At 40.5% G+C, this 27902-nt stretch overlaps 2 protein-coding genes across 3 annotated transcripts; one reads left to right on the forward strand and one right to left on the reverse strand.

The window, feature by feature from the left end:
- Positions 1–1259: 1259 nt before the first annotated feature.
- LOC117245409 (translation initiation factor IF-2-like) lies at positions 1260–2048 on the reverse strand. Its single transcript, XM_033519434.1, has one exon. The coding sequence runs from the start codon at positions 2046–2048 to the stop codon at positions 1260–1262; it is 789 nt and encodes a 262-aa protein (XP_033375325.1).
- RDH10 (retinol dehydrogenase 10) lies at positions 1769–27902 on the forward strand. Of its 2 annotated transcripts, none has more exons than XM_015619475.2 (6): positions 1769–2338; positions 2812–3050; positions 22607–22705; positions 24020–24165; positions 24478–24609; positions 26517–27902. In XM_015619475.2, the coding sequence occupies exons 1-6, from the start codon at positions 2047–2049 to the stop codon at positions 26638–26640; spliced, it is 1032 nt and encodes a 343-aa protein (XP_015474961.1). In that variant the 5' UTR covers positions 1769–2046; the 3' UTR covers positions 26641–27902. The 2 variants fall into 2 exon arrangements, with proteins under 2 accessions (XP_015474961.1, XP_015474962.1); XM_015619476.3 differs by having other exon boundaries at positions 1789–2338; positions 2815–3050.

Raw genomic sequence — 27902 nt, forward strand, 5'->3', positions numbered from 1 at the left:
TCGGCTGTGTCCCGAGCACGGGCTGCATCCCGGGCACTGGCTATTTCCCGGGACTGACTGTGTTCCGAGCACGGGCTGTGTCCCGGACTGTGTCCCGGGCAGGGCAGGAACTCTCTACCACCGGGCCCAGCCTTTCCTGCAGGAGGCTGAGAACGAGATCTGCGGTGGTGGGGCTGCCAGGCGTCTTTTTGAGGCAAGATTGCCCGTTTCAGCCTTAAACGCCGTCCTTAGTGCCTACGGGACGCCACCTCCCGCCCGCGCTCAGTACCGCGGCGGGGACGGAGGCTGAGCGGGGAACGCCGCCCGCAGGATCGTTCACCGGGACGAGCAAACGGGAACCACGGGCTGCCGGGATGTGTTTTCATTAGGCTGGGCATCTTTTCGCCATACGGAATCAGTAATTGCACTGTGGGAGGGCGGCTCGGGAAGCAGCGCTGCCCAGCACAGAGGCTTGGAAGGCTGCTTAAGGCTGTGCCTATTAAGTCTCATCCTGAGCGCGCCTACCCTGTGCGCTCCTAAAATCACCCGGAGACACCGGCATATCATTACACACGTACGGGAAGAAGAGGGAATCCTGAGCAGCGAAGGATTGTCCGATGTAAAAAAACGTGTAGAGAGTAGGGCTGGGGATAAGGAACGCCAAGCTCTGCGTTTGCTGACTTTGTTGTCAATTAACAGCACGTGGAGATGTCGCACAGCACTAACGCCTGAAAACGTTATTGAGAGTGCTTTGGATCCTAGTTACAGGTGCATAAATGTTCGGGTTTTTACCATGGTGTAATTTTATGCTAATACAGACGTTTGTATCACTTGATCTCATAAGCAGTATTGGGGGGGGTGGGGGGGGGGGGGGGTGGGATTAAAATGCTGCATTTTAATTAGAGATTAAGACTGCACTTTTCCCGAAAGTTTTGAACTCCAATTTCTGCTCAGTCCGAGAGGCAGCGTTCACAAAGTTCCAACAACTTCTCTGAAAACTGGCAGCTACACAGGGAAGAAAGCGCAGCGTCGTGCCCTTAAGGCACACAGCTGCAGGCGGGCAGAGACAGTGGGATGAATCCTGCACACACGAAATCCCAAAGGTAGGCTCTGGTCCTCATCCACTGGAACTGGCAAATGCCCAGGAGCGGGATGCTGCGGCGCCGGGTGGCCACAGGGTGCCCAGCTACAGGGAGCGGCCTCTGTTATCGTACAGAAGAAAATACTTCCCGTGTGCTGGCACCTGTGAGCTCCTATTTCAGCCAGTGGCGGGTGAGATATCAGTGACCTCTGTACCTGGCTGACAGACCAAGAAGCCACGGGGGGGTTTTCCTCAGCGGTTTCTCACAGCTCAGCAGAGGATCCCCAGGAACGCGGGCATCCTGCGGGGATCCAGTGGTTCCCGTGTGCTTCCAGCTTCCCTGCGTCTCCAGCCCCGAGCACGAACCTTTAGCGCCCGTGCGTGTTCCTCTAAGCCGCGGCACCGCACCCGAGATGGCGCTCCGGCGGGGCGCGGCGCACCCCGGGACTTGTAGTCCGCTCGCCGGGGCCGGGCTGGGGCGGGCTGGAGACGCCGGGGGCCGCCGGGACGCCCGCCCCGAGCAGCGCAAAGCACCGGCCGTGCCGTCCCGTCCCCGTTTCCGTCGGGGACCTCCCCCGGCGGCGGGGCGGAGCGGGGCGGAGGCGGGGGGTCCCGGGAATGCGGGGCGGGATGGGCCGGCCCGGGGGAGGGGCTCGGCAGCCCGGTCCGCCCTATATAGAGGGGCCGAGCGGGCAAGATGTTCACTGCCAGTAGCGGGGCCGCGGGCGGGACAGGGCAGAACGGGGAGGCGGTGGCGGCGGGCAGGCAGGCAGGCAGCACCGTGTCCGGGCTCCGTTCTCGGCGTGTGTGACTGAGGCGGGGTGCGGGGCTGCGAGCGGCACGGAGCGGGAGCGCTCGGCGGCGGGACCCCCGTGAGCGGAGCCTCCCTCGGTGCCCGCAGCGGGTGGTCCCGGGCAGCGGCGGCTCCAGGTCGGGGAGCCGGGCGGCGAGGAGGCTCCGTGCCGCCGGCCCCGCGGTCCGGCAGCATGAACATCCTGCTGGAGTTCTTCGTGGTGACTTTCCGAGTGCTGTGGGCGTTCGTGCTGGCCGCGGCCAAGTGGCTGGTGCGGCCCAAAGAGAAAAGTGTGGCGGGGCAGGTGTGCCTGATCACCGGGGCGGGCAGCGGCCTGGGCCGACTCTTCGCCCTGGAGTTTGCCCGGCGCCGGGCGCTTCTGGTGCTGTGGGACATCAACACGCAAAGCAACGAGGAGACGGCGGGCATGGTGCGGCACATCTACCGGGAGATGGCCGAAGAGGCGGCCGCCGCCGCCCCCGGAGGTAAGCGGCGGGGCTCTCCGCGCTGTCCCCGGCGCTCACCTGCCCGGCCCGGGGCGGAGGGAGCCGGGGCTGCGCGCCCGGCGGGTCTAGCCCAGAGCAGCGCTCACCTGCGGCGGGCCCTCAGAGCGGCTTCGGGCTGGAGCCCGCCGGGCGCAGGGCTATCAGACGCCCCGACAGTGCTTTTGCCAGCTGGAGCCGGCCCTGTGCTCGCAGCGGTGAGCGCAGAACCTGGTTCGCGGAGCTTCGGACTCCAGCAGCGGCTTTAAAACCTGCGGCTTTTCCTAAAACACGTAGCAGCGATAGTAAATAGCTGACTCCTGGTGTACCGCAGTGACACCAAAGTAAATAGAAGTTCTGGTGGTTTGGAATTTTATTTGCTGTTTCTGCTTGAACTACTTGTTTGAATGTCAAAATGTGAGCAAGAACTTTATTGCCCCCCCCACCCCTTCTGTTCTCTTATCTGTGTTCTTTAGTAGCTGGAGATGGAGAGAAAGATGTGCTGCCCCATTGCAACTTGCAGGTTTACACGTACACCTGTGACGTGGGCAAAAGAGAGAATGTCTACTTGACAGCTGAGAGGGTCCGCAAGGAGGTTGGCGAGGTGTCCGTCCTGGTTAACAATGCTGGTGTGGTCTCCGGGCACCATCTTCTGGAGTGTCCTGATGAGCTTATTGAGAGGACCATGATGGTTAACTGTCACGCACACTTCTGGGTAACTATAAACTCCTTTCTGCTGCCCTTTTTGGTAATTATTTTTGGGAAATGAACTGCTGTTACTGAACTCCTATCTCCTTGAGGTTTGCACTTGTTCTTTTTCACTTGTAGGATCACTGCTTTGGTTATTTCTGGTTTTGAACTGACTGTTCTGTTTAACAGGAATGCTGGTATTAAGATTGTTAACAAATAGTTTTAAATCAGCTGTATCCTCCTAGGATCCAGAGTTCTAAGTCCTGTAGTTATTTCTGTAGTTTTGGATATTAAATCCTTTACAAGCAATAATCTCTGAATCTGCTTGAAGGTTGTTACTGTTAATGAATGGCTTCTCAGTCTTCCTCACATACTCTTCTGCCAGCACATTAGCAGCTTTAAGATGCTGTTTTAATGATGGTCACAATAGCAAACTTGCATATTTCTGGAAAAAATCTTTAAAACCCCTGCTGAAAATGTTGTTTGAATTGCCTTGGAGGCAAATTGTTCTTTTTGAAGGCTGGGAGGAAAGGCGAAAAAGATTTCTCAAGAAATCAAGCCAAGAACACTTTTTCAGGAATTCTGTGTATTTGTCCTAATAGCTTTCTTTGGGAGCTGCCTGTAGAAGTTAGAAAGTCTTAACTGGTTTCTGGGATGGTATTGTTTCCACAACTAGCAGATGCTAATTAAGGAGAACAAGTATGTGGCCTTACTCTTCTTGTCCATCTAAACCTTGTTTTCCCATGTGGTTTATTTTTAGACCCATAGTGGTGTGGAGTTACATAAATTGGAGTGTTGAAGGAGGGCATGATGCACACTTGGGTTAGCATTAGCTGTCAGACTGAGACCATTGTTAGTATTAAAACTGTTCTTTGAATCCTCAAATAAGGTTATGAAATACACTTGCATAACAATGAAAGTATTAAGCAATCTGAAAATATACTTCAACTTAAACCTTCTTTGACTGATCTTACCTTTTCATAATAAAATTTTATAGAATACCCCATCTTCAAAACTTAGAAGGCCTTCCCAAGCCAAACTTTTTTAACATGGAAATGAAATGCTGTTTCATAACCCTAAAGGAGCCCCTTCAAATCTGCACTGTGAAACACTTAATGGCAGAGCACTCTCTTTCCAATGTATTATAAAGCTTGCAGAGAGTGCACAGGAGATAGTATGTTTAGAAACCCTTTTGAACTCTCAAAGTATATATTTTAAAGCAATCTGAGAGGTTTGGAGAATGCTCATGTGACTTCTTATAATTAAGAGTTCTGTGTGTTCCCCTTAATAAAAGTTAAATTGGTGCTTAAGCCAATAGAGATGTGTAGTACATTTAATGTTATTGATGTTGCTTAAATGTTGAATTGATAGTTTCCAAGAACTCTAAATTATGACATCACCATGAGTTAAAATATGGGAGGATCCTAAATTCTCCAGCTGTTCTTCCTTCAGGCCTAAGTCATACACTTATTTATAACAGTTTTAGAGACCTTTTTAAAGCACTCTGTGTGTTCTGAATCTCTTACAGTAATAGAAAACTAAACTTAGAGTCTAGTATTGCTATGATTGGGTTTCCATAACAGTTCTATTCATCTCTAAATGTTAGTGTGAAGTGACTTCAAAAAAAAAAAAAAACTCCAAGAAGGTATAGCTATGTTTGGACTGCGGAACTTGAGATTTTGGCTTAAGTTTTAAAGGAGTAGTCAACACCCTTTAGATTTAATTGAGGATCTGTTCATATGTAAACTTCCTGTAGATTCTGTGTCCTGCTTTGCTTTTCCTTTTATTTTTTTTGTTGTTGGCAAAGCTCTTATCCTTGTATTCCCCTTCATGATCCCAGAAAAGATTGGCTTGACCAATAGTGGGTGGACTTCTGTTGAAAGTAATACTACTTAATTCATAAGATGTCATCTGAATCAGCTGATTTGAAGCCAACTTTTTTGATGCAAGTCAATGCTGACTTAAATAGAACAATGTGTCTAGATGTGTGAAGTCTTATACAGCTAGTCTTTTCCGTGTCAGCTAAACTGGTGGTCCAAAAGCAAAGCTAATACTCTGGAGCATTATGTAGGCTTTTAAGTATTCTTGGAGGCTGTTTAGTCCAAAAAACTGTAAGTGGATTTTGTAAAGACATGGATCTTGCATGTAATATTGCTTCACTACTTAAGTGTCTGTACTTTTCTGGGTTTTGGTGTATTGTGGTGTTTTTTTTTTAATGTGGTTCAGGGGAAATTCTTTTTCATCCCTTGATCATTAATCAAGTCTCAATGAGTTTCTATATAAAAACTGAAAATAAGGCTCTAGTACTTATCCCTTGAAACATTTGACATCAGATTAATTGCCTGTTCTCCATGCAGAATGCACGTGATCTGATCTTGCTTTTATGCTAGCAGCTACCATCGTAAGGCTGCCCAACTTCTGCAGTAGGCAGTGACATGAAAATCTGTCACCGTTTTGCTGTTGTGACTCCAACTGGGCTGTGTACCATATCACAAACTGGCAGTGGAGAGAGCCTTAGCAGCATGCCACAGCCTAAACAGATGCTTTCCATTTTGCTGACATGCATGATTTGTGTAATCCTTCCTATGAGTGTTCTATATAAACATGTCACCACTGCATCATGTAGCAATTTCCACAGCATAAAATCCACTGCAGTATTAAAAACCTGTTATTTCATGCTGTGATAACTTGAATGCTTCTGATATTGAAAACATAGGGACACAATCCATTCCCAGTTTGAAATAAGCCAGCTCTGGTTTACTATAATTTGCAGATGCATAAAATTGTAGCAGGAGTGTAACACTATCTTTCCTTCCAGTCTGTTGTAAGAATAACAACTTACTTGGCTGCACTTGTCAATTATTAGAACTGAATTTCTACAGACTAGGAAAGTTTCTTCCTATGATGTGTCAGGATTCAAACTTTAAAAAGGCTGTCACAATATAACTTAAAGCTGTTGCTGAATCAGATTTTAGTAAATATAGGAATTAGATCTTTTTACTGTAGTTTTACAATAAAGCTTAGGTATCAAAATACTGTGGTTTTGAGAACAGCACCATATTGAATAGAATTACAAACTCTTAATTATGGGACAATTTGAGAGTCTTGTACCTATTCTAACAGTTTTTCTGGAAAAATAGTCTATTGCTGGATAAGTAGATATTAATATTGGACATCTCTATAATACCTGCGTAATTCTAGTTTTGGCTGCTGAGGAAGGGGCCAGGGCAGTGTGATAAGCAGTTCTAAAATTCTGTGACATGAAGATCCTTCTGTATAACAGGTCTTCAGTATTCAGCTCTAAGAGATCTAAGTGATCTGTGTTTCCCTGTCATGTGGATACTCCAAATATTTCAGCTTAAAGCTTTCCTCTTAGAGTTCTCTTCAACTTACCATAAGGGGGAAGCAAAAGCATTCTGCTCCAGCTCTGTCATATTAAAAAAAAAAAAAGAAAAAAAAAAAGAAATCCATATAGAGAGTGACTAAGACCCAGAGTTTAAAGACTTGTGTACTGGTTTCTTTGCCTGAGTAGTTTTGTTCATTTGTTTACAGCTGCTTGATTTTTGAAGGTATGCTGGTATCTCTATGGGAATTGAAGTAATTTTTTAGAAGGCCCAACATTGGTACAGGGGAAATAAATACTTATTAGAGGGAGAAGCAGTACTCGGGTATTTAGGGCATTCATGAAAACCTCTAAACCTTGGAAAGATGGTCAATACAGAACTGCTAAATCAAATACCCCTTGATGCAGCTGCTGTAATTATCAATCTCATTACACAGGATTGCTAAAGCCTTGGAGAGACTATAGTTATCTATAAAGTATCAGCATTTATGTATTGTTGTCTTCAAGCTCCCTGGTGTTAAATAAAGCTCACTAATGCCTATAGTTTATTTAGTTCAAATATAGAAGTATTACACATAGTGTGCATTTTCTTATTCTGAAGAAAATGCAGCTTGTTATTTGAAACTATTCTCTGCTAAGTCTTGTGGCCTGTTGGCATAATTTTTAATTTTTGCTATCAAATTTAGGATTCTAGTGCCTGTGATTAAATATAGACACAGTATGCCACTGACAGGCCACCCAGCTGTATTTAGTATTTCAGATGAGTGAAGTTAGCTTTAGTTGTTTTTTTTGTTTTTAATTTCATGATGATGATGTACCCCAAGATGCACAAATTCACTTACAAAGTTTAATCTACATGTTCTTTTTCTTTGAAAAATGAGCCAGATCAAACAAAATATTTGTATGTGATCCAAAAAGTATCATCAAAACTAACTTTTCTCTTGCTCAATTATTCCAACTCTATGCCACCAGTAAATTACCCTGGACAGCACATGTGTTTCATATACTGTGGTAGCATGCTGGGTAGTGAGTATGAAGGAAAAAGCAATCATACTCTTAGCTATGGAAATAGTCATATTAGTCATACTTAAAACTTATAAGTGCTTTGTTATGCTTCTGCTGTTTATGTTTTTGGGTTCATTTCTCAAAAAAATAGAGGGAATGTATCAAATGAGAAAATACTGTCTTCCAGATGCAGGCCCTAAAAAACTGCACTTCCCATTTTATAAAGCACTGTACTTAGTATTAAGTTCTGGAAAAGAAAGGGGTGGTTATATATTTCTGGAGTTAAAGTGGGCACAATACTACTGGTTCAGAGCTTTCCTCACAGGTTTACATTATGGTCTATGAGGACTAGCATTGTGTCAAGCACAGTTGTCAGTCACTATCATGCAGTCTTTAATTTTGTAGCTTGTATCTTGCAATTTGTGTGTATATCTTAGCTTTGTCATCATGTTTTAGTTATAGTGATCACTTAAAAAAACTTTCATGTTTTTTAATTTGTTATTTTTAAATTTGTTATTTTATCTTTCTTTTTTGGTGGGGACACCAACCCAAACCCTTTAATTAGGTGCCTGTATGTCTGAGATTTGACCATAGCACCAATCTTATACCGGTTTCAGAATAGTAATGGAAGAGGATAAAAATGAATCTTTTGGCAATGTACTCATCTGAAGAGTCAACATGCATAATTGAGCATGTAGGGATGGGGTGGTAGGTAGGTCTTATGCAAAACGCCTCTTCATTTGCCTTGTGTGGGAATCATGAGTTTGAGCATCTATAATTGGGATTCCACAGTGCTGCCCACCAAACTGTAGTTGTTTCACATGTTTCTCAGCTCTAGTCCCTAAGGGCTATTGAGTCTGTTCTGTCCTGGTTCTTCGTTGTCTACTGTATCGTGATGATAAATAAGTAGTTACATATCCAGGAGTGTGAGAAGAATAAATTACAGCACTCTTGGTTAGTTAGCAGCACTCAGGGCTGTGGGAAAATCATATTGAAGATTTTTTGAATGTGTTACACCAGCCTTCCTACATATACTTTCTGTGCTAGAGCCTCTTCCTTGCCTGATGGAGAAAGCTGGCTTCTTTAATTCAAATGACAGCTGAATTTGTGCATTTCCCTTCCCTTTCACTGGTGATGTAAAGTGTTTGATTTTCATCCCAGTCAGTTAACAACTCTAAAATGCCCTTTTATAATGTTTCCTTGAACTGCTTCAGTTACAGCTAAGCTTTTGAGGCAGCTTCTCTCAGACATACTTTGGAATTTAATATGCTGCACTATTTGAAAGGTGCACGGATCTTAGAGTCTCAAGGAACAGAAAATAGAGATTGTGACCCATGGATTTTTTGTTGCCTGTAGGTTGGTGTCCAAGGTGGTAGCATAAGGTGTGATCAGTTGTTTACTTCCATGCATTAAACTGTATTAAGCTTGAAGAATTTAGGTGAAAACTGTAATGTTTCCAGAAAAGCATTGTGGGAGTTCACTTAAGGAAAGGGAAAGTTGTCCTGAAGAGACCACGCCAAGACTACTTGAAACATGTCTGAAGTATTAAGTGGCTTGCGATTCTACATCCATATAAAATGAAGCTGGAGTTGCAGTATAGATTGCAGAGGTAAGGCACTTGGGATAATCTCACTCTTTAGTCTCCTCTGACTTTTTCTAAGGCTTGGAGACTTGTCAGCAAACTGTGTGAATGTTTTTAGGATTGCTAATCTTCTCTGAAGGCATGGTCCTGGATGAGTGATCAGTGTGACGGTTATATTCCTCCTTCTTATGGAACACAGTAGGTCAGCTGAATAAGCAAAAACCTCTGACCTGGCTTTGGTCTGCAATTATCCAGTTACTTGTGAAGGATGTGGGGAGACAGGAAATCCTTGAATGTGATGATGGTCTTTGCCAGTGTGGTGCCTAACCTTGCTACAAGTGGAGAGAATGGCTCATCCTATGTGTCAGTGAAATACTCATCTAAAAGACCATGTGTATGCTTTTCTTGTCCTGTAGAGGTTGGGAGGGCAATGGAGTTTAAAGTGCCAGATTCTTGCATCTACAGGTAACATCCACCTTTATTTTATGAAAACCAGCTAAGCTAATGTTATGTCATGATGTTATTAACTTTCTGTAATAACCAAGTGACTGTGGCAGAACTGTAAAAGACAGCTGTGGTTGGAGAAAAGCAGTCCTAATTATGATGCATCCAAGTGTTCTGCTGACCCAGTGTTTGCATCTCTGCCTAAGACCTGTCTTAACTGATCTGTGTGGGTAAGCAATCCTTTTTCATAGCTCTCAGTATCATCAATTACTCTGACTAGACAGGCTGAGGAAAGATGAATGTTACGTTTTCTAACACCATCTTTGTCATTTTAGCACTGCACTTCTTAAATCTTTTCTACTTTTATCCTTATCAGCTGTGAACTATTATTCTCTCCCAATGCTTCTCATGCTTTGATTTCACTTCCGGGGTTTTTATGTGGGGAGGAAAGGTTTTTGTTACGTATCTCTAGTACTAAATCTTTCCACAATTCTCTGTATGTAAAAGCCAGAGCATCAGTCACTTGATAAGCCTTGCTCCCTTTGACCTTTGAGGTTTCTGGCTATTGACACTGATGGTAAAACTGAGTTACTGATACCTCTGTCTTTTGTGGAAAATGGCAGCTGTCTTTCTGCAAAGGCAAACTGAAGCTGATGTACATGTGATGATATATGGTTTTACCTGTGGTCCTAGACTTCATCTGCTAAAAATTAGTCTTTCAGTCTTTCAAAATGCAGTTACGATATTGGCAAGTAGGCATACACTTTGAGATTCATAGAATCTTGGGGAGTTGAGGATTTAGTTTGAAAGCAAGTATGTCACAAATGGGGGGAGATTTGTCTGTGCTTACACTTCTGAATGAACACTCTGTTCTTGTAAATAATTATATTAGTAAAATGATTTATGTGTCACTCAAATTAACACATGACATGAGTGAGTTATCACAACTGGGATGGGAGGGCATGGTAGGCCAAGGAATGCTGGAACAGCTGCAGAGCTGAGGTGGCTGATTTGGTGTGAGCCTTTTGAAATTCAAGTTTGTTTGGCTGTTGAATTCTGCACCTAAATGTGCCCTGGTGCTGGTTGCTTCTGCCATCTGTTTGAACTTGTGTGACAGCTTCTCCAGCACTCCCCTTTTCAGCAGTGTTTTGAAAAAGCTCATGTGTGTTTAAAAGTAAGTTATCCAAAATTTCTGTTGATCTAGGAAGAAACTACAAGGCAGCTTAGCAGTGGCAGTCTGTCTCGTGGGACCATCCCTTGAATCTGTATCCTACCTTGCACTAGTTTTTATCTTCAGCTGATGTTTGAGTGAGCTGGTTCAGCTCACTAACTTGTCTGCAGGGCAGGGAGGAAAACTGGTAATTTTCTTGCCCAAGTTGATTTGTATTTCTGTTTGGAGACTAGAATCACCTCTTCAGCATTTCAGACTTAGAGTAGCCAGTGTGGGGGGGAAAAGGTGAAGAAGAATAGGATAAAATCACATAGCTGAACAGGGCCTCTGTGATTATCCTAGTGAAACCTCATTTCTGGACTTTTTTTTTTGGGAGTAGGATTTACATCCTCTAAATAATTAAGTAGTCATAAATGACTCCAAGCTGTAGCAGATCCTCTATTGGCATAACAGTCTGAATGTAACAACTTGACTTCAAAAGAGATGGCAGTATTTTAATTACAACTATTAAAAACCTCCAGATAAAGGCAAGGTAGTTTTCTATACCCATCAGATAATGTTGTGTTTACAGTTTTAGCTAATTTACCTTGAAACTATGATTGTTGTTCCTACTGCGCTGTTTGACTTGTCTGGAAATTGGTTTTACTAACACAGAATGTAGAAAAAAACTAGGCTGGACCCATGTTTCAGCTTGTGGGACATAAGCATAGTTTCCACAGACAGGTGAAAGAATTGTTTCTCTCTCTGAAAACTCACTCCCTAAGAAAGTGGGTAGTGGGTAGTTTGCTGATGTTTAAGGTGCCTGTGCAAGCAGAAACTTTGAAAATTGCTTTAGTTGCTGGTTTAGTCACTGTATTAGCTGGAGTCTTTTGATCATTTTATCCTTTGTTGGCTTATGAAGCAAAAATTTACCTGCTAGGACTATTTATTTTCTGCACACTCTTTTGTGGAAGGGTGGGGAGAAGTATGAAACATAAACACTTGGGTTATTAAAAATCTAAAAGCTTCATGCATTTTAAAAATGCTACTTCTCATTCAGTGAGTTACTTCACAGGCCATCATAGTCTTTTAGGATCTTACTCTTTCCTAAAGAAATACTGAAGCTAAATCTCCATTCAACTATATCATCTTCCCTAGTTTTGTTTCTCCTCTGTGGAAGGGGTAGCTTTCCTTCTAGTCTTGTTTCTCTTGTGAGATACTCGGTTGTAACACAATCACTTTCCTTGTTATGAAGGAAATGATTCAAAACAATGACTTGGGGACTGAGTTGAGCAGGATGAGTAAAGTGACTCAGCTTTCATTTACTTACATTGGCAAGTACTCTAGCCAATTGCATTGTTACAGAGGTACTGGCCTTAAGGTATCTATAAAATATGACAGTCCTTTAATGCTTAGCCACTTCTTAAAAAGCCTGCTACATAAATCATAAAACATGAATGATGACTTCATATTTTCCGTAAGTAGTTCTGACAGTACTGTTCTCTAGTAATGTTTTGGAAACCTGTAGACTAAAATACCAAGTTTTACTAAATATTCCAGAAGATGACTAAGCTTATGGCCAGCTGGAGAAAAATGTGTATTTAAAAGTTGGATTGTGTTCTTGTTCGCTGAACAAAATATTCTGAGCTCTTATCTAATAGTTTTTTCTAAAATGAATTTGTTATGTGGATTTTTTGCAGACTTATAGGGCATGCTTTCATTTTTGCCAAGATTATCAAATAGCTGGCAATAAATAACTGTTCTCCAAATGGTTGGACATTTGCTGCAAACTTGTGCTAATGAAGGTGAGGGACTAATGTGTTTGTTACACTAATGTCAACATAGCTCTGAAATGCTACAAATCCTTTGACACAGCCATTTGTCAGTATATAAACAAAGTAGAATTTCTAGTCACTTGACTTCAGCAGGGCTTAAACCACCTTTTGTGGAAGGGAGTAGGCAAGTGTTAACTTCCTGCTTCACTTCAGTAGAACACTCTAAAGTAATTTCAAATTTGACATTTGAATAAACCTATTTTTATGTCATCTTTACTGATAGATCTGCCTGTGGAAGAATACAAGGTTGGTGCTGCTACCTACATAGACTGTAATTTAAATTCCTGAATTTGCAGGAGTGTATCTGTGCTGTCACATCCACATTGGAGTGCTTTGTTAGTCTTGGCTATATAGAAAGCTCAAATACTGACCTGGTAGATTTGGGCAGAAGGATTTGCTTTCTAAGCTACATCTTACTTTTCAGTGGCTGCCAACTGTTTAATACTTCATTTAAATTAATAGTAATTGTGGTTTGATAGCTGTAGTAGTTTGAGAGTAGAATGAGATTAATATTTTTGGAGAATAAATATCAGTTTGTCCAATAAAATGCCTTTGAGCAGGAGGGAAGAGGTCAGCTTTTGAAAGTGAGTACTTGGAAACCTTCAGTTCTCATGCTTAAATATGTCTTGCATTTGTGCTGTCTGGAGAAGTCTGCAGGTATGCATTTGTTCCACTTTGATCTAAACTTGCTTGTTTTCAGTGTAAGGCAGACTAAATGCATACCTGGGTTTCCAACAGCCCTCTTACTATGCCATCTTAACTTTATTATTCAGTCTCATCTTATAGATTACTTTGTCATTTACAACAAACATCATTGGTAATTTGTTTTGCACTTTTACATAGCTTAGGCAGCGATACTCTTTTTCCCTGTTCATTGCTAGCTGTCAAGAATCCAATATGTTTGGATTGCTCTGACCAAGCTTTAAAACCACTAAAATTCAAAGTGTGAAAAGTTGTGAGGGCTCAGAATGTCCTAAAGAAGCTGGCACATAGTGAGCTACTGGAGGACTTCTGATAGCTGGGGGGACATAATTAGTTTTTAAAAACAGTATTGGTACATGTGTGTGGTGAAATTGGCTGAAAATGTTAATTCCACAAGAAATTCAGCTGGGTGTCCTGCACTGCTTCATTGGGCCCTCCCTCCAGCTGAACCGACTTGAGACCAAAGGAGGAGGAGGAGGAGCAATGGAAGTAGAACAGACACTGTTTTAGAGCAGGATAATTTATTGCAGGCAAGAGCTCCTGTCAGAGAGATACATGAGAGATACGGTAGAGGAGTTGGCATCCTTTCCAGTTAAGATTCTGTGTTGATAAACTTGAGTTAACACAGTGATGAAGAGTGCAAGGTCTCTGCTGGCTTCTGAACTTCTTCCTCTGTGAGAGGAAGAGGGAATGGGCTGTTGAGTGGAGAATCACAGAATGGCTGAGGTGGGAAGTGGCCTCTCAAGTCATCAGGTCCACCTCCCCTGCTCAAGCTGGGCCACCCAGAGCCAGCTGCCAAGGCTTGTGCCCAAACAGTTTTCTAATACCTCTAAGATGGAGATTTTCACCACCTCTCTGGGCAACCTGTGAGAATGTGCTTTGTTTTTCATAGCCATATGAAATCAAAGACGTGCAGACTCCGAGGGAAGAAGCCTAAATACATAATCACTGATTGAAGCAGTTGCATGTACCACTGCATATATAGGAAGCACTTATATGTCAGCCAAGCAATATTGGCAAGTGCTGGTGAACATGGTTTTGTATAAATGTACAACATTTATGGTATCGTATGTATACAAGCATGTCCTCTAAAGGCAACTAGATGTTTGCATAGAATTGACTGGTGGCATATAGACATTAGAAAGATTGGACAATTTACAGGACAAGACTGACATCTGAGGTATACATTTATTCCGCTTTGGTCTAGTGTAAATTTAAAATCATGTAAATCTAAAATCTCTAAGGAAAAAAAAATTACAAAAGTTCTTGGGAGCAGGAAGGTGGAGACTGCATGCCAATAACATAAAGGCTCTGAATTCCTTTTAGTGATAACAAGGGTAGTTCTGCTCAAATACCTGAATTTGTTCATACCCAGAAACTATATAAAGTATATATTTCACTCCTAAACAGGAGTGAAAAGTGTTCTTAAGGAGAAATCAGGGTACCGTTGCCTGTGTTCTATGTACCTAAACCCTTGCCCTAGGTTATGCTGCACACAAAATCTAGTCTGATGCAGAAAAGCTTTACTGAAGAGATCTTTAAGTCTGATTAACAGCAGGGTACTATAAAGCTTACAGTGACACCTTTTCCACCTTGATGCTCAAAAGGCAGGTTTCTGAAGTCAGACTTGTATTACTTAGGTAGTGTTCTTGAGTACTGAACCTACACTTCAGATGAGAGGGAGAAAAAGAATCCGATCTTCTACCCCAGTTTGGGGTAAGATCACAGGAAATTAAGCCCTTAAAAGGAAGGAGGGTTAGACAATGTAATGATGTAATAAAGTAACAGTAATAAAAGTTTCAATTGCAATGTCCTTCCCTAAGCATTTTTCATATCCCTCTCTCTGTAGACACAGCCTTTTTCAACTAAGCCTTGTTAACAAACTATACAAAAGGCAATTTAGTCAGGCAATGTTCAGTTGCCCTAGGCATAGCATAATTAGTTCTAGTAGTAAAGAGTGGAAATCAATGATTAATGTTTGAGAGATAACTAGTGGTATTAGTTTCCTGTGTGCTTTTTTTTTTGTTTAATAGCATTACTTATCTTATCTTTACTGTCTACCCATTGTAAACAGCTTTGTGGCACTAAGTTCTGATTAAAGAAACAATTTAATTCAGTTTCAGCTTTTGTCTGACAAACTCAACATGAGTTAAGTCCATGTAAAAGAGGAACCACTATAATTGAACTCTTCATAGGAAAACTGTTGACTATTGGCTTTGAAAACTGGAGAAATTCTGAAACTGAGCCCTAAACAATACAAAACTAAACAATGTAGTAATGTGAATGTGGGCTGTAGCATACTTGTTCTTTAGTAAATGGTGTGACAGATGCTTATTCCTACTAACAAACCCACTTACAAACTTCCATAAATAAGATTTAACCTTCTTTTGTACAACTTTGGTGCTTCTCAGCTGATTTGATATATCTGTTGATGAGTGGGGGACTTTATGTATTTAGATTGGTCATGAGGGTAGAGAATATTACTTCGATAAATTAATAATGAATTAAAAACCAAGTGAATCAAGTAATAGCTTATGTTTTTACTAATCTAAGACTGCCTGTACTTCAGTGCAGTATTTCATGCAGAGTTGGGAGAGAAGAAAAGTATGCTTATTTCTCTGTAAATTAAATACAGTTTTAAATTTACTGGTGTTTCTTTTAATTTGTGACTTAGATCTTTAGGGTATTTACTTTATTTTATTACCTTTGCTTCTTAAACTGAGTAGCTTTATCTGTAGTTTCACTCTGTCTGCCAATGTAGGCTATCCAAGGAATTGGGGAGTGTATGTGTGGCTTTGCTTCTGTGTTACTCATCATCATTATGGACTTTTGTTTAAGTCTGTCGTGTTCTTTCATGGTCTCCTGGTTGCAAGGCAATTGTAGCATTATTACTCTGCATGTATGTTAAGCATTAACTGCTGGTGTGGTTCAATATTAAAGGAATCCCCCTGGCCCCAAAACAGTGGGTTTTTATGTGAAGGACAAATAAACCTTCAGTGAGAACTTGAAGGTTGTGTTGCCTGCCAGGAGATAAATAACAAAGGGACTTCTTTTGAGATGAAATATTGGAAGGTCTAGCTTTTTTGTTCTGAATGCAGGGCCTGTGCAAGGCACACTTGAGGACAGTTCTTGAATAGTTTCCTTTTTTTTTGCTTTTAACACAGCCACCTATGGAAGCTTGGGTTAAGAATGTCATGTTTATCTCCTGATCCTTTTTGCTACCAAAGGATCTGGGTAGTCCTGTAAAAAAATCTGAGAAATGTAACTTTATTTTTTAATTCATTACTCAAGGAAGACTCTGTAACTGTGACCTGTATTTCATTATCCTTTCTTGAGAATAGAAACCAAAGATCAAAAATAGTTCTAATTTCCACAGCTATTCAAATATTTACTTAGACAGTGGCTAATTATCCAGAAGGGGCCCAGCAGTTCTTGAAAACAGTCAGCAGAGACATCTGAGGTCCTTTAAAGTACAGCTTTGGTCCCTTGTGTTAGCAAGGTCAACAGTAGTTGTAGACTTCTGTGTGCCTTCTGTAGTCAGCCTATTACTGTCAGAGCCACATCCTTTGTATTGTGTGGTCTCTCTAGTCTTCAACTCAGTGCTTGGTATTTCTATGTAGTCATAGTGCAGTTTCTATTCCCACCTTAAACTAGCATTTCAGAGTTGCTTGTAGAGGGGAATTCAGGAAGGATGTGGAGGCTGTATGGGAAAACTGAGATGATGGTGCAAATGACAATTAATTATTCTCTTTGGAACCAAATAAAAAAGGTAGAAGGAAAGTAAATGGTTAAATGCAGGCTTGCAACTTCATACTTTGGTGCCTGAGAAGGCATTTTGGATATTATGTTGCCTAACTTGGATAAATCCTTCTATGAAAGAGTTGTAGGGTATATTTTCGAGGCCTTTTCTTAAACCATTTGGTGATGACTTCCCCTGTAATCCTGTAAGCAAAGTTTTAACCTGTTTATGAACTGTATGTAAAGTGGCTGGCTTCTGAAATAAGATGGGCTGTATGACTGTAGCTGAAAATAACTTGAGTGTGTTTACTGATAAGCTTGCCAAAGGGGTTTTCTGCCTTTCAGGCACTTTCCTTTCCCTTTCAACATATATAGTGGTGCATTAGTGGAATACCACATTGTTTGGACAAACCTACTACAGGTAAGACTGCAGGAAAGTTAGAGGTGCTTTTTTGTCAGACCTTAGTACATTTCTTCTCAATTACTGGAATGGAACAAGAAACTGGGGCATGTGGAAATGCTCGGTTCTGTGGTGAAGTGGCCACATGCTGTCCTGCACAGGAGTAAGAGAACTTGCAGTGTGCTGTGCTGTCGGCTGTGAGGAGGAATTGGAAGAAAAGACTGAATGACCATGCTAAGGGACATAGAGGATATAACATGTATTTTAGATTAAAATCTTTTGTCATTGTTAGTTAAATTAACAAATTAGCTCATGTGTGGCAAAAGACTCCTATGGTCCCTGGTACCTTAGTTCCCAGAGATGTCTGGATGTGAGTCCTTGCCTAACCACACCAATTTTTCATATTGGATTTACCAGAATAGCTTTTAACATGAAGATGAAACAATACATTTACCCAAAAGTGCACTCTTTTGTGTTGTTAGGCAGCAGCTCTGGCAGTCAGGAGTAGCAGTGGCTTGGGAGAAGATGTTTTCTCTGTTATACCAGTACACCACTGTTGTGTATAACTAGTGATGTAAAAATTCACCTCTTTTGATGAGCCTCAAAAAAACCCATGCTCCTTACCTGAAGGAGCTGTATAGAAAATAAGCTTTGGTATATATACTTTGGCATAAAGGTATTTCAACCTTACAGTAATACAGCCTTTTTATGCCATTAAAGTAGTTTTAAAAGGCTGTTGACTGAAAGCAGAAAGTATGAAGAAATTTACTATATTGAAAAAGAGAAACTTAAAGGACCCTGTGTGTTGGTACCTGTTTATTTCATTCTTTGCTATGAAGGCAACCCTCTGAACATGAGGTAGCACATACTTTTCTATTTTGATGTGCTTTCTGCATTCAGTATCCATTGTTTTGAGCTGCATACAGCTAACATTGTTTTCTGTGGATGCTTGCTTTCTTCTTTAAAAATAATTAATCCAAAATTTAATTAAAAAAATCACTTTCCCAAACGCAGTATTTCTTCATATTCTCATTTGCTGTATTTAGACTAATTTGTCTTGACATTGCAGCTGTGCTGCTCTTTGTGTTGCACAATCTTTGGAGTTTTGTTTCATTAAGAATGGAACTAAAGAATTTGGGGAAGGGGAGGGAAGAAGTGTTAGACTGTTAGAAGTTAATTTGCCGTAAACCAAAATGTTGAGAACAGATTACGAAAGCTATGAAGTGACATGTAAATGCTTGTTTAGTTTCACACTTGTGAGAAATAAGTCATTTAAGCTGTGTGCACATGAAATAGAAGTTTGGTTACAGCTACTGGGAATAGTTTGGTCATATTGGTATATTCGAAAGCATAGAGGAAAATGCTCAGAAGATTAGAAATGGATCTCTTGGTTCCAAAAAAACCTTAAAGGCTGAACTTGTTAGAAAAACTAGCTCTACTCTGTTCACAACAGTTTTATATGTTCTGTCTATCCTAGCTAGTTTGTCTATCCAAAGTATACTGCTGGTTAGAAAATTGATGTTTTCCCTATGCTTTTGGGGTTTGCTTTTTGCTTTTGGTTTTTTGTTGGGATTTTTTTTTTCTTAAAAAAAAGGTAATTTTGGGTGAAGAAGTTGCTTAACTTGCATCCTGGACTGTTCACCCTGATGCATCACAATTTCTTTCATCCTCTGTATTCTACTTACTGGTTTCTCCTCAGTGTTGAAAACTGTGGTGTGTTTGTCATGAATAAATGACCCAGCTCTGACTTTAAATACTTCTATGTTTTAGTTAAATGTCTTCCTCTACAGCTGTGAGAGGTAAAACTGAAGCTTCAAGGATCAAACCAAAAGGCAGATAGTTTGATTAAACCACTTGACTTGATTTGAATTATTTTGGGGGCCTGGTTCATGACCTCTAATGCCATGGACAAAACCCATCTTTTGCTCGGTGTCTTCTAATTTATTTTTTTTTTTAATGGAGGATTAGCATGTCCATGCATCACCTCAGAAGACTAATGTGGTCTGTGTACCTGTTCAGACAAACTCCAGATGGGGAGGCCACCCAGGAGGCATCTTGCCCTATGAAACTGCCACAGCCAGTCAAACTCTTAACTAGTTTGTCAGCAGCACAACAAGCACACAGAAGACTTCAGGTCTGGTAGGCAGATGTAGCTGAAGCTGAAAGAAACTAGAAACAAGAAACTAGGTTGATCTGGTTTATGTAATGGGTAGAAAAACTGGGAACCAGAGTATGGAGGAAGCTGCTTTGATCAAGGAGGTGTGTCGTGCCAGAAGCTCAGTAAGAGCACTGATTTATTTGGGGATTGCTTATACTACGAAAGAATAACTTCACTTTGGGATTGTTTTTCCCAGCGAGAGGAGGCTGGGAGGAGCAGTGGGCAAGCCTTTACTCTGAGCCTGGAAATGGATCCCCCGGTAGGGTGTGTCTGCCTCTGACAGTGCTTGTTTTCAAGTGCTGACTCCCAGCTGCTGCAGATGGCTGGAGGGTGGCAGCAATCGAGATGACTTTCTCTGACATCCATTTAGTGGAGATGTTGATAGCCAACTGCTATGTTCTGTACATATGATAGTTAAGCTATCTATATAGACTCCCTCAACTTCAGATTTTGAGTGGATTTTTGGTATAATATGCCATGACAAAATACAGGGGCTTGCTCTGAACAGGCTGTCTCAGAACACTGAGTTCTCATGGAAAGATTTCCATGAAATCCACTGTCTTTAAAGCAGAGGAGCTGTGGTTTTTTCCAATTTAGCCATAAATGGCCTTTAAGAGATTACTTACGTGAAGTGACTGTAGTTCTGCTGCTGGGAGTTGTTCAAGTCTGCACTTGAGATGCTGAAGACATCAACCAAAAGTGTCCTCAAAAAGCTGTGTTTGTCATGTGCCAATTTCATCTGGTTGAAAATGGGTTACTTTAGCTACAATTCTGAAAGCTCAATTTTTATAATTTTTATGCTTTGAAATAACATAGTTAAATGGACTTTCTGAAATTGATTATGTTGGATGTTTTTATATATATACATATTAGTTTGAAAATTCTGTTCCTCAGCCAAACTAAACATACATACAAGCACATAGTTATAGTTCACCTTATTAAAAACAACAAAAAAAAAAAAAATGGGGAAAAAAAGCAGTGCCATAGTATAAACAGTAGTTTGGTGCATCTCTTGGAAGACAATACTGATTCATGCCTTGAAAGTGGTAGGAAAAAAAAAAGTTACTACTTCTTTCCCTCCTTTCTTTCCCCCAAGACAAACTTCAAGGCCCCTTTTTTTCTGTAGTTGCTGTGGTTTGCAGCCAGAGCTTCAGTCTGCATTATCAAACTTTCTGGCAATGTGAGGTGGCAATCAGTCATTCCAATGTGATGTGGACAGATAAGCTGAGACGTAAGTGGAAACTGCTGATGGAGCTGACAAATGTTGGGGAGTGGAGTGAATTGTTTAGCAGGACTGAGCTGGGAGCATGGGTGTCTTACAGGGATAGCACGGAGGATCAGGGTTAGCCTACACGCTGTTGGTGTTGTAGCATGCAAGGCAGGCTGCAAATAAAGAGCACTCTGTAAAACTTCAGTGCCGTCCAAGCGAAGCCTCTTTTTCGGGTGGTGCTGCCCGATGATGACTGGGCTTTGTTGCCATGCAACATGGGAAGAGAGGCTGAAACTTTGTGTGCCTGGCACAGATTAGTTTAACAGCAAACTGAATTCTTGTCCAAGGCTCTGTGTAAGAGGTTTAGAGATCGCTGCCATGAGGAAAGAAACAAATGCAAGGCAGCTTGCTCTCAGATTATTTTTTATAATTAGCTTTGTTATGTAGTTATGACAGAATCTAGGAGTTGTATGAATCAACAGTAGAAAAGGCAAGGAGTCAGGAGGTCTGTTAATCTTCTATCATCTGCCAGCTGTCCAGTGAAAACACTCTTTTGTGTGGTGTTAGGAGGTCTGGATTAGTCATTTAACACCTGCAGGCAAAAATGTTGTACAAGAACATGTGAAAATCATTAGAGCAAAACTGTCCTGACGTCTTTGATTGGAAAATGCAGACAGCATAAGAATGGAATTAGATGGATTCAGCTGTAGTTTGCATGTCTTTTTAAGAATGCAGCTGAGAAGACTCAGACCAACAATTTAGCAAGTAGGAAACACTTAAGGGGCATTTGCATGCTCTGAGTTGGGATACGAATTACATGGGAAGAGTAGTGAAGAGTAGTTTTTTGGGAGGATAAAACATTCATGGAGTGAGTTGGAATAGATCAGTAGCTCTGTCACTAATAGATTACCATATTAACTAGGCATGTTTGTGATTAAAAAGCATTGTCTGAAGTTCTTGGGCAATTTAAAAGTGATCTCATGTAGTACACTGACAACCTAAAAGCTGAAGTATTTCAAAACTACGCATACCATTTTACCACTGCATTGATTTTTGTTGTAAATATGGTGCTCTGCTTTATACCTATTTAAAATGGAGAAGTGTTGAGTCAGCTTCAGAAGACATATGACAAAGATAGGTATTCTGGTAGGGGAGATCTTCCAGCAAGTACCTTCAATGTGTTGCTTGAAACTTAATTTTTTAAAGGTATTAACTCTGATTCAGGTTTTTAAAAGGAAACAAACTTTGTTATAAATAAAACATAAAAATTGGAAGTTAAATTTAAAAGTTTCATCTTGAGACTTGCTTTGGGTTTATTTTGTTTTATTTTTAAACTTTTAAGGAATTAGTAACAAATGTTTTTTTAACTATAGCAGTACTATGGATGCTAATAAGGATAGGGAGTAATTTAAACTAAAAGTTGTTCACTCTGTTGTAGGTAAAAAGTAACAACAGCAAAAACCATACCTGTAGTATTTAATTTAATAAAAAAGGCCTAAGGTGATAAGATACTTGGATAAAACTAGCAATATCCAACTTAAAAAACAATAATTAGAAATGATTATATTAGATAATTAGAACTGATCAATAATTAGAACTGATAATTGGTACTGGTCTCAACAGAAATGTGCTGAATGGTATAATTAAACACTTTGCATTTCTTTTTTTGTCTTTAAAAATTGTGACTTCCATTTTAAGGTCAAATTATCTCCTTCTGATAACTAGTCTCTTCTGGAAAAATAAGCATGTCTGAGCTCAACTGATCCTTTAACCCTTAGGATTTCTGGAGATACAGTCCTTGCTGCCTCGCTCTCTGGATTCACAAACAAGTTGCAGATTTTCTGTTAGCATTTTTGACAAACTCAAGTTCAAAACCTGTAAAATGATTGTATTTCTATATTCTTGATAATAAACTGAGAAATTCTGAGAACTCATTGTTAATGTAAGTTGTTCGTGAAGTGTTTTTTTTGTATCAGTTGTTTAAATGTACCTTTTTTTTTTTTTTTCTTTGTAGACCACTAAAGCCTTCCTTCCCAAGATGCTGGAAATGAACCATGGACACATTGTGACAGTTGCAAGCTCCTTGGGGTTATTCAGTACTGCTGGAGTTGAGGTTTGTTAGACTATAATGAACAAAAATCTGGCACTTTTTGCCAAAGATAAGTTTTTTAATATTATCAGCTGGAGGAAATGAGGTCAAATCTTCAAAGATCTTTGGAGGTTATGGTGCTGAGTACCATATGAGCGCATGGCTCCCTGTGAGTGGGAGCCACAGGGTTTGGGCAGGTATTGCATTCATTCCTTGGATGGTGGAGTTGGCACTTAGAGTGAAATCCTAGGATGAGTGGGGGTTTTAGAATGCCAGGTGATCTTTGAGTTACCTGGTGAATCTAGGAACTTGAAATGTGCCATTCAACCTACTCATGTCAAGCATTTCAGTGCTAAGCTTGAAGCCAAAGGCAAGGGATTTCAAAAGTAATGTTTCTTGTTTCTATGAGGGAATGACTGAAAACCTTCTAGAATATATGGCTCACCTGCTTCACTAGCAGCTGGTTGAGAACTCCAGTTTGTGAGACTTTCCTGGTGCATAAAAATAGGTTAGGATTGGAGCTTGTCTTGTTCTTTGAGTCATTAATACAAATCCAAGTGTGAACAAAAAGCATTGAGTTAGTGAAAATTAAGGTGTTTAAAACAATAATGATCATATTACCCCATAAGCATAGGCCTCTTTGTGTATAGGTAAGGCTTAATGCAGGACCTTAAACTGCAGTGTTTCATAACATAAATGCATGAAGATGGTTTAACTTGGGGCTTTTTATAATGTTTACTGTCTTGAGAAAGGTACAAGGAATTTCCTAGACTGGGTGTGACCACCAACAGAGACGGACACATCCAACTGAAAACACACTAAGTTCAGCAACAATTATTAATTGCATTGACAGCAGTAGCATTTGAGTTATTTGTGTATCTCATATTAAAACTCAAATCTTGCTTGTTTCTTCTGTTGAAACGGGCCTAAAAAATAACACCTTTATGATTATTACATCTATGCCCTGCCATACCAGCTTTTTCAAATCTGACCCAAGGTAGTATTAGGTATTCTCAGTCCTTTGTTGCACCATTTATTATTAAGCAAACTGGTAATTGGAGTAACTTGTCATGTAAGCCTGCCTGATTCAAAGACTTGAATCCAGGGTAATATCCTCCTACATCCAGCTTTTCTGCTTTCATGATACTGTGCTAATTACCTCAAAAGTAAAGTGATAAATGAGTTGATGTGATGCTCTATTCAGTGGGTGTCTTTTGTTGTTGCTTTGAAAATCTCTGCAGAATCACCTCAGGTATGCTTGCTTTGAACATCGTTCATATCCTTCCTTTTTAAGTTTGTTGTTGTTTTTTTTTTCTGCTTCATTCATTGCCAATGCAGGATTACTGTGCCAGCAAATTTGGAGCTGTAGGCTTCCATGAGTCTTTGAGCCATGAATTGAAGGCTGCTGAAAAGGATGGAATCAAAACTACTTTAGTTTGCCCTTATCTTGTAGATACAGGAATGTTTAGAGGGTGCAGGATCAGGTGAGTAGAGTTCTCCTTCTGCTCTGTGCTTGTAGTGTCATATAAGTATTTAAAGGTAACTCAAGTGTTACCATAAAAATATTAAATATTGTATCTGCTTTAGTATATGTTAGTGCTAGACTCAAAAAGAGACTTCCTGAATTCACGATCCTCTGTCCTTTTGTACACAGGCAATGCAAATTTTGAACTATTAATCTTTGTAACTTAACAGTGAATATAAAAAAGTTCCAAAGAAATTGAGTTAATGAACTGTTCACTGGTGTCTGTGGTCCTTTATGTACCATATTAATCTGTCTTAATCAAATGTTCCAGAAAAGAAATTGAGCCTTTCCTTCCACCCTTGAAACCTGAATACTGTGTGAAACAGGCCATGAGAGCCATCCTTACAGACCAACCAATGATCTGCACACCTCGCCTCATGTATATGGTCACCTTCATGAAAAGGTAAGAACTGAAGTGCCAGTTATTTGGCAATGCAATCCACAAAATACTTGAGCATGTCCAGCTTCTGGATACAAACACCCTCCCACCCACACAGGCAGTAGGTGCCATTTTGCTGGAATTCATAAATCTCTCTCGGCTTGCATGCTTATAGATTGCTTGCTTGGGAAGCTTCGTTTAACTGAGATGCCATGTATCTATGCATCTTTGTTTTAACCTTCTGTATCTACCATCCTCTTGGATTCCTATTTTCTATTCAACAGACTTTTAATTTCACTCTTCAAGTTCCTCATTAGGAATGGGGCATGAGGCAGCTACCAGCAGAGGAATCTCTAGCTGGTTGTTTCTAGAACAAGTGTGTGAGAAGGCCCTTCCTACCTGCAGATTCTTCAGAACTTGTGCAAACTGAAAACTGATACTTTCAGAACCAATTTTCACTGTCTAACTTTGGTGGAAGGCATATTTAAAAGAATTTCTTCTTTCATTCTAACACAGTACAGTTTTAGGATGAAAACTGTTTTAATCTGCAGCCAGGCTGATGTTTCAATGATGCAGGATAATGCAGGAGTGCTTCAATTCCTGTGATACAACATCACTTGAATTCTGGTTTATGGAGAACAGCTTCACAGGTGTCTGTGTTTTGTTTTAAATCTGTAGTGTGAATGCTATATATAAAAAATATATAGCATTGTATCTTCTTTCTGCAAGGAATGGTTGAAACTAAGCACCTTGGTGATTTTTATTCCACTTACAAGGTGGTTATTATCTTCTGACTCAAGTGTCTCTTGGTGCACAGGCTCACCAAAAAATAGAGGCATCTTCACTGCTCACCTCTTTCCTGGAAGAGAGATGTGTCTATTCTGATAGCAAATGAAGGCCACTTTCAGTATATTTAAGAAATAACTCCTTCACTCAGAAGCTCAGAGGGAGGGTGCCTCAGTGCTTCCTGCACAAGCAGTGCCTTACACAGCAGCAGCCACATCAAAAGCCCTTTGGGTTTTCTTGGTTCAACACTTCAGCTTCCAACAGGGAGATCAAAGCTTCTGCATAATCCATGCCCCAGGCAGCAGCCTTTAGATCAAAAGGCCCTCCAGTCACTGCACAAGCAGTACCGCTGGCACTGAAGACACCTGTACCAGTGACATCTACTTCTTGGTGCTTCAGTGGTCGTTACTCCTAATGGCTGGAATTATACTGCTTGCCACTGGACAAGTGCCTGCTGGTATTCCCAGGGGCTGAGGAATCCCATTTTAGTCCTTTACCAGGACTTTAGTACTGCACTTGAAGTAAAAATGATATTTTGTTAATATGAGAACAAGGGGAGGATCTGTACCAGGTATCCATCACATAATCACCTCTCGGAATTTTATCTGTGAGGGGAAAGGAAATTGCTCTTTACTTTGTATCTTTTTTTTGAGGATGGATGATTGAGTTTAGAGTATAAATCAAGGTTGTTAGACATCTGGTGATCAAAGAATGGCATTAACTAACTCTAATCCCACGTTAAAGGATATCTTAAATGTCTGATGACCTCTGCTGATGTGGCTTTTAGCAGATGCTTTGCTTTTACCAGGCCTTCTGTGGTGCCCTTGCCCCCCTCCATCCCCCTGCCTCTCTTCTTTAAACAAGCTATTACACTGCTTGTGAAGAAACAGAAAATCTGTTCTAAGATGGAAGCATGTGAATAAACAGCTTCTTTCTGCTTCTGCGTGTGGTTGGAACTCTGGAATTTCAATTCTCTCTGAAAGCATCCATGTGAAATAAAAATCCCTTAAATCTTTTAAGAAGGATCTCCAATAGGTATTACATTGTTTTTTTAAGAAGACCAAGTACAGGTACTTACAAGTGCATGTGAGCAGAATTTTTGTTTTATACTGTCTTCTAACAAATCTCTAACCTCTTTTTCCCAGTATTCTGCCATTTGAAGCAGTTGTATGCATGTACCGGTTTTTGGGAGCAGACAAGTGTATGTATCCTTTCATCGCTCAACGGAAACAGGCTACAAACAACAATGAAGCAAAAAATGGAATTTAACAGTTTTGGATGGACTAACATTTATAGGTGAATGCAATAATGTTACTGAATTGCAAAGTGCACTTGCATCTAACAGATGCAAATGTCAACATCTTACTGTGGCATTCTCTCTTGGGTCCTAAACCTGTGTATTGAACTCTAAAAATCAATGGATTTTTATATACTGTAAATAAAACTGACTAGAGTACTTGGGAAATGTGATAGGTAACTCAAATGAATTTACAATGTAGCTGCCACCACTGTCCTTTAGAATATCACTGTATGTACAGTAAACTAGTCATGCTACTTGTTGTAGGGATGCACTGTGTGATCTCTCTTCCTTAGTCTGCCAAGGCTTCTAAGAGCTGTATCCATCCAGAAGATGCAATGTTTCAGAAATGGCTTGATTTTCCTTATGTTATTTACGAAGGGAGAGAAATCTTGCAATTTTAAGCTACTGCTCGTGATCTTATAGCAAATTCAAGGACAGTTTCTGAATGCATCTCTTCACTTGTTCACCCAAGTTCTCTAAAGGACACATGGCCAAATTGTGGTGTAATTCTCTTTTGTTGCAACTGTGTGTGTTCTATTTAAACAAACATGAAAATAAATTTGTAAATCTCTGCCAATTCAAAGGCAAATGAATGTCTTACATACTGTCAGAGCAAACTTGTACTGGGCATCTGGTTTTTTAGGAATGCAGTCAGTGATTTAATTTCACTTTTTTTCCAAGTTGACTTAATTTGAAAAATGCTCTGTTCTGTTTCCCTCTCTGTCAGAGTCCAATTTACTGTTATGGACTACATGTTTCATTTCTTCTTCCTCATTCTTCTGACAGAGTTCTCCCACCCCCCCAAGGAAACTCTTATGTTAAATTCTCTAACTGGACTTGTGCCTAAAAGACAAAGCAACTCAGCTGAGATACAAACTGTTTATGTAAGTGCTGGTCATATGCCAATTATTAGCAAAGGAAAAATAGAATAATGCCTGATGCAACTCTACATTAAGAATATGAAAGGGTGTAAAGATTTTTTTGAGTTGTACTCACATAGAACAGCAGATGACTTTTACAGTATTTTTTGTAAAGCAAACAATTTTGTGCCTTGAATTTGGTAATCTGTATTAGTGAAGCATTGTAAAAGTGAGATTCTACCTCTGTATCTTAATGTATACCATCCACTTGTAAACTACTATCAGAAAAATTGTGATTACTTTTTTAGAATGTCTTGTTAAATAGTGACCAATGCCTGTGGTTATTAAAGTGAGCCACTTTTTCCTTAAAA

This window comes from Parus major, chromosome 2, assembly GCF_001522545.3.
Source record: "Parus major isolate Abel chromosome 2, Parus_major1.1, whole genome shotgun sequence".
NCBI classification, from domain to species: domain Eukaryota; kingdom Metazoa; phylum Chordata; class Aves; order Passeriformes; family Paridae; genus Parus; species Parus major.

Coding starts and splice junctions, on each gene's coding strand:
- RDH10 (XM_015619475.2), top strand. CDS start 2,047: ATGAACATCCTGCTGGAGTTCTTCGTGGTGACTTTCCGAGTGCTGTGG. Junction 22,706..24,019: donor TCAGTACTGCTGGAGTTGAG/GTTTGTTAGACT, acceptor TTGCCAATGCAG/GATTACTGTGCCAGCAAATT. Junction 24,610..26,516: donor ATGGTCACCTTCATGAAAAG/GTAAGAACTGAA, acceptor TCTTTTTCCCAG/TATTCTGCCATTTGAAGCAG.
- LOC117245409 (XM_033519434.1), bottom strand. CDS start 2,048: ATGCTGCCGGACCGCGGGGCCGGCGGCACGGAGCCTCCTCGCCGCCCG.